At 40.6% G+C, this 6133-nt stretch overlaps 1 protein-coding gene across 1 annotated transcript; it reads right to left on the bottom strand.

The window, feature by feature from the left end:
* Positions 1-1020: 1020 nt before the first annotated feature.
* Positions 1021-5268, bottom strand: LOC147899719 (GABA transporter 1-like). Its single transcript, XM_087378498.1, has 7 exons — positions 4944-5268; positions 4311-4544; positions 4077-4174; positions 2882-3056; positions 2521-2651; positions 1750-1986; positions 1021-1487 (listed from the first exon to the last, which is right to left on the bottom strand). Exons 1-7 carry the CDS (start codon positions 5041-5043, stop codon positions 1107-1109), a joined length of 1356 nt encoding a protein of 451 aa, XP_087234624.1. The 5' UTR covers positions 5044-5268; the 3' UTR covers positions 1021-1106.
* Between the last annotated feature and the right edge of the window lie 865 nt (positions 5269-6133).

Genomic DNA, 6133 nt, shown 5'->3' on the forward strand with positions numbered 1-6133 from the left:
TATAAAGAGGCAACCTCCCTAGTCCATTGTACTAGATCAGATCTTCTAGCTAGTAGCTCTTGACCTAGTAGCTGTCAAGATGGCCATCTAATCTCCACTGTGGGAGCACACGGGTGGACGGAGCCATCATTTGTACTACATCAGTATTGAAAGAAAATTTTGTTCATCTCCAGTTTGCTATGTACTCTCTATTCTTTGTTCAGTTTTTGCTCCATTGCACCATGTAATTTAACATGGTATCAGGCTCTAAGGATCGAAGAGTAGAAGAGAGGCGAGGGCTTCAATAGCATACGGAGTGATGACAACAGGAAGCGACTCGAGTTTAACAGCTACAACTGCACCAGCAGCACCAACAATCCCAGCATTGAGGATTCACCCACCAGCCTTCACTGAAGGCAAGATAGATGGTACGAACTACACTCTGTGGAAGTTTAAAGTTAATGCTATTCTAGATTCATATGAGCTTCTGGAGACAGTACTGGGGAGTGACCCAAAACCACAAGGAATTCCCAACCCAACAGTTTGTGTCAAAATTTTTCTCAACTCTACTTGGTAGAACGATATAAAAGTGAATATCAATGTGGATGTGCAAGGGAAAACCTCAACCAAACATCTAGAAAAAGAAAAGAGACTTAATCAATTGGAGAGCTGACAAGACAACAATCCAAAGTTGGAAATTGTATTTCCTTTAGACTTTTGTTTAACTTATCTCACCTTCACATGTACATAAATTGACAAGTTAAGTTGCAACAAAATTTGAGACATTGATGAACAAAATAATTTTTAGAACATCCATCCTTATAAAGCATAGTCCTAAGCATAAAGATCATGGATATAGTTGAAAGTTATAAGTGAGAGGTAAATAGAGTCTTCTTAAAGATATATAATATAATGTCATTTACCATATTGTCAAGCCAACATTTGATATGAAAGAGAGGATACATGTATTTTCTTCTTTTTGGTGTACAATAAATAAGGGATTACAAAAGGGATCATTACTACACTATTGAAAATTTTAATAAGTCTATGAATCATGCTTTCCTTATTTGGAAAAAACATCCATGAAAGTGAACAAGACGTTCTTGAAACTCATGTTCATAAGACACTTACAAATTTGCAAAAAGATGATACATCTTTGCATCCAACATAAGCTGATGAAATGATGCTAGACAACCAAGTATTGTGATAATGGAAAAGATAGCTATCATGATGTAGTTTATCCAAAGCCTCATGCTTTGACGTAATGGCTTAAAAGTTAGATTATATAAGATCATTGGAACCACAAACACTAATGGTGTGTATCCAATAGCTCCGATCAAAGCGTTAATGCTTCCAAAGTATGGTAACATTGTAGCTAAGAGAGTAGCAAATACAGTATAGATAGAACGTGAAATCACTCTTGATATGATGCTTCTCAAGGTAGACATTCGTTTTTTATTGTCCCTAATGGGTGCCTCCAAGATTGCAAATGAAGGTTGGGAGTACATCTGCACATATGTTTTCAATTTCAATTTTCATAAACAAAAATGTGGACTCCTTTTAGTCAATAAGAGTTTTCAAAAGATGTTATCAGATGTTATTTGATGGTGAGTTATATTGTTTGTAATGTTTTTGCACAAAGAACTGGTTCAAATTTTACAAGCCATTTGCAAGGGACTCTAGAGTTTTTTTTAAAGTGAAGCATACTATTCTTTTTCTTTCATTGAAAGAGTTTGAAAAAATAAGTGCAAGGTTGATTTCTAAACTTACCAAAGAGCTCACAATGAGTTGGATGAAAATTAGAATGTTGACCACAATACACATCCAGCTTGGTACATATTGGATGCCTTCCATGGAAAATATATTTAGCAACACATTTCCATTGGACATCCTTCCAAATGCCCAGTACCCAGATATTGCAACTGGGAAGGTTGTAATGAATATTATAACATAACTCATGTATAGTCCCCATATCATATTTCTCAAAGATGGTGCTTTTATTGTAGCCTGTAAGATAGGAGGAAATATGAGGTCCTTATTGTTGTATTCTGATCATAAAAGTATGCTTTAAACGTAACTTTGTCTTTCCCATATAATAATGCAAATGTGCGTGTGCTATTCCAAAACATAGGGATTCATGACTTATTATACCTCATAAAAATTCATGTTTGCATTTGTCAAGTGTGCATGCCTAAGTATAAGCCATAGCATTTATGAAACACCACCAATAATTGGACCTACTATTGCTTTTAACTACCCTTTAAAGTATTTGAATTGGACCTAAGCAATGGACCTACTATTGCTTTTAGTTACCCTATACAATATTTGAGTTTAGATCTAGTTTAGATGCACTAAAGCTTTGACTATAAGCTCACATATCAAAGTTATGCATATAAATGTTCTCTATACTAATGAGAGAAAATAGAAAAAGACTACACGTGTAAAATGCTAATTGTATCTTGCCATAGGAAATTTAAGCAAAGAAATGAGAGAGAGAGAGAGAGAGAGAGAGAGAGAGAGAGAGAGAGAGAGAAGCTTTACCTGTATCTCAACAATAATGACATTACCGTAGACATTTGAGAGGATGGATAAAGAGTTGAAAACGCCAAACATCCTTTGGCCAAAATTCCCAATAATATTATGATTTGTTTTTGGAAGATGATGAGAGATGCCTACAAAAACATTCATCCTATAAGCATCTTGTTTATAATGAGTAGCTAAGGCAAGATGCAAGATCTTCAAACAGAGATGGATGCATGTCAACAGATTCACATTATTTGTACTTGGGATAGATGCTTTGGTTGTTGAAGTTTTCCCAATTATGTGGCTTGTATGGGAAAAAATTTATAAGACTTACTACAAGAAATAAAACAACAATACCTTAGTAAAGCAAAGGAATTACCTGCTAAAATGGAGCCATAAACCACCAATGCACAATAAGTTATGGAAGTGATTAATGAAAGGAGATTCAAATGCCTAAGAGAGTGTAATGAAGGAAGTTGCGAGAGGATCATGTGGATGCATCCAAAAACGATGGTGAATTGATAAAGGGATAGATCTTGTCCTTGGAAAATGGCCTGCAAACATATAAAAAACACATAAGATCAATGAAGAAAAATAAATAAAGTCCTAGAAGTTATAAAGATGCAGCTCTTATCAGGAGTAAAAGTTTATTCATTAATTCAATCGCCAGTCCTAATTTATTAATTTGTAACAAATGATCTCTCCATTAAATTCAAGCTTGTGGACTCAAGTCCTAGTACAACACCATAAAGGACTACTATATATGTTCAATATTATGCCTCAATTCTGATTGTATGTTATATATTCAAAAAGGCTAGCTAGTTTCTTAAGAATTACTTATGATTATATGCTATCTATTCAAGAAACTCAGTGGCAGGCATACTAAGTGATAGAACATTGGGATGGATCTTAGAGACCATTTTGCACATGGTATTTAAAAAAACTATTAAGGGTAGACAAATAGCAAAAATGGAAGAGCATATTATCCTTTACTTTGAAGAGTCTTTCAAAGCAAGAGGAAAGCCCCAAGAAACAAGAACAAAAACTCAAGCAACAGAGCAAAAACAACCCCTGCAAAGGCGGTTGAGGAGAGTTGAGCACATCAAGCAATTGTGCTCTCTCTCTCTCTCTCTCTCTCAAAATCACATCTTGATGAGTGCTTTCCCCTTTGTACCTTGACCTTAAAGAAACTATCCATCTCTATGTATGGGCCATACTCCACAAAGTGTTGTAAAACCCGCATGGGTCTTGGTGGGTAAGGCTCGTGTGTTTGATGAGGAGTTAGTGTGCCTACACTATAGACAGTTTTTCTTACAGATAGTGTTTTTAACGTCACTCACGAAGTTAAAACGGGCTGATAATTGAACACGCACGCGTCCCACACTCTGACACTCAAGACACACCTTCCGAACCCAACCGTGCAAGGCATGGGGAAAAAACTATCTATCCATGATAATCCATCTCTTATCTCTCTGCCTGTGTGCGACTTCTATGCTTGTTAGTCAATCGGACAAGACGTACTGAGACGAACAGACCAGAAGTTATATCCAAGTACAACATCATCACAAACTTGCCTTCATGCTCTGGCCGCCCAGCACTATGCACGACACTACTGTCGCAAAACACACCACAAATTGCAGCGGTGCTACCAGATATGCGCTCCACTTCTTCCCTGCAAAATACTCTCTCGAATCGTACTTAGTTTTGACACCCAAACTTATATCAAAACGCCCCTGTAAATCACCCTTTTTGCTGCAAGTTCGTGTGAAGGGCCCAAAAGATGAGAAGCTGCAATTCGCTATCCTCACCTAAGACTTGGGCACTCAGGTTGCGGAATTGTCCGCAGCGCCTTCCAGTCTGTGTCGTTACGAGCTCTATTACTGCTGCTTGTAAGTAGTACGAATAGAAGGATACGACTCCCCCTAAGCATAGAAAGAAGAGTCCAGGGCCCCAACCAAGCGCTGCTATGGCGAAAGGAAGGCTTAACGTTTGAGGTCCCGTTGTCCCTGAGGTGAGATGTAAACCTGCATGCACCCATGTTCCTGCACAAAGCAATTATCGAAACAGTATTATATCTTCGCTGTGTTGCTTCCAGTCGTAGCACTCCTAAGCCAAGCGCATGCGCTCTTTCACCGCCACCCCCACACACAATCACTCTTACAAAATGTTTCTTGAGCAGAAATAAAGCTAATGCGAGACGACAATCACTCTTACAAAATGTTTCTTGAGCAGAATTAAAGCTAATGCGTGTCAAAGACAAGACGATATCTCTCGTACAAGGTCTTTTCGCAAAGCAAGCTAGAGGGTTATAATCTAGAAAACGAACAGTGCATGAGCATCCGATCTTGGCAGAAATGCACACATCCCGGTTTGTATGTATTATTATAGCGTAATCAATCACCAGTCTTTGAAACAGCCCAAAGAGCTCACGCATATATGACCTTCGGGCTCCGATTCAAGAATTTCTTCATCACTCCAAATGTCTGATGCGGCCCATTGTTCTGTAGGAGTCGCATCTATAGCAAACTTCTGGTCTGTCATAGCGCCACGCACACTGAGAGGTAGCCAGCAGAAGCGTGCTTGGAAGGTCAGAGAGAGGATATCCCTTCCCTTCTGCCAGGACAGGAAGCAATATTTCCTCGCAGCTGGAAGGGCCTAAAAACCAAGAGGGGTGAACCATTGATCTCCGTGACACTACCTCCTGTGGGAAGAATGAAGATGGTAGGAGCGACTGTCTTGTAGCACTACCTATGACGTTGTGTGGCTATGGGGACGTTGTGTGGCTATGGGGTCTCAGGAGCCCAAGATGATGCTGCTACAGATTATATAAGGTCATGATCGACGCTTTCCAAACGATCGCTGTCGGTGTTGGGGAGCCGTGCCACTCTTCAGGAATCAGCTTGTCGCGACTCGCTGGTGCTCGAGCCCAATAATTTAAGCGCCACCGTGCCACGGCTCGTCGAGGCCCGAGGGAGTTGTCACTTGTGCAATGTGATCTCACCTGGGTAACGGGTCACCCGGGGACTCACCCCTGGACCTGTGTCAACTTGCCTGCAAGGTTGTAGTTACCGTATCGTAATAACCGCACGGCGCACGGGCCATGAACCCAAGGCAGTCACAGTGATACACGTTCTGCTTCGCATCCGTGCACAGGATACATGAAATGAGCGGCTGGTTGTGGTTTTTCGAAGATGGCAAGGATGTCGACTGTCGAGATCACATTTGAAGCGCCCACATTTGCACCGCAAATTTTGAAGGTCCATTTCCAGCACCAGAGCGCGATCCCTTCCTTAGCTTATTGAATGCTGCCATCTGGCCTTCGGTTGAGCTGCATGGCCTTGAATCCTCAGGACCTGGCACAGAGGCCATCACAAATGCACAACTGTGAGAAGCAGAGCTCCATATATGTACTTCAGACCTCTATTACATGCCTCAAACAAGCTTGGCAATATAAGCGTGTGAACCCAACCAAGGAATGGCACCAGTGCTCTCGTGTGCACTGGTTTAGAGAAATCTGCCGCGGACCACTTGTTCGTGTCCCGTTCCGTACTCAGCAACTCAGCTACTGGAGGAGCTGCTGCTGCAGCAGCTATGGTTTCAGTAGGGCCTATCCTCAATCAGCACCCATCCT

This window comes from Dipteris shenzhenensis, chromosome 8 (assembly GCF_047967505.1).
Source record: "Dipteris shenzhenensis isolate YYH24624 ecotype China chromosome 8, Dip_SZ_1.0, whole genome shotgun sequence".
In the NCBI taxonomy this organism is placed as follows: domain Eukaryota; kingdom Viridiplantae; phylum Streptophyta; class Polypodiopsida; order Gleicheniales; family Dipteridaceae; genus Dipteris; species Dipteris shenzhenensis.

What these genes read in the sequence shown, in the direction of transcription:
- LOC147899719 (XM_087378498.1), bottom strand. Translation starts at nt 5,043, where the DNA reads ATGACAGACCAGAAGTTTGCTATAGATGCGACTCCTACAGAACAATGG. An exon ending in TGGGCGGCCAGAGCATGAAG is followed by an intron (nt 3,057 to 4,076) that starts GCAAGTTTGTGA and finishes ATATGTTTGCAG; the next exon opens with GCCATTTTCCAAGGACAAGA. An exon ending in TTATGGCTCCATTTTAGCAG is followed by an intron (nt 2,652 to 2,881) that starts GTAATTCCTTTG and finishes ATGTTTTTGTAG; the next exon opens with GCATCTCTCATCATCTTCCA.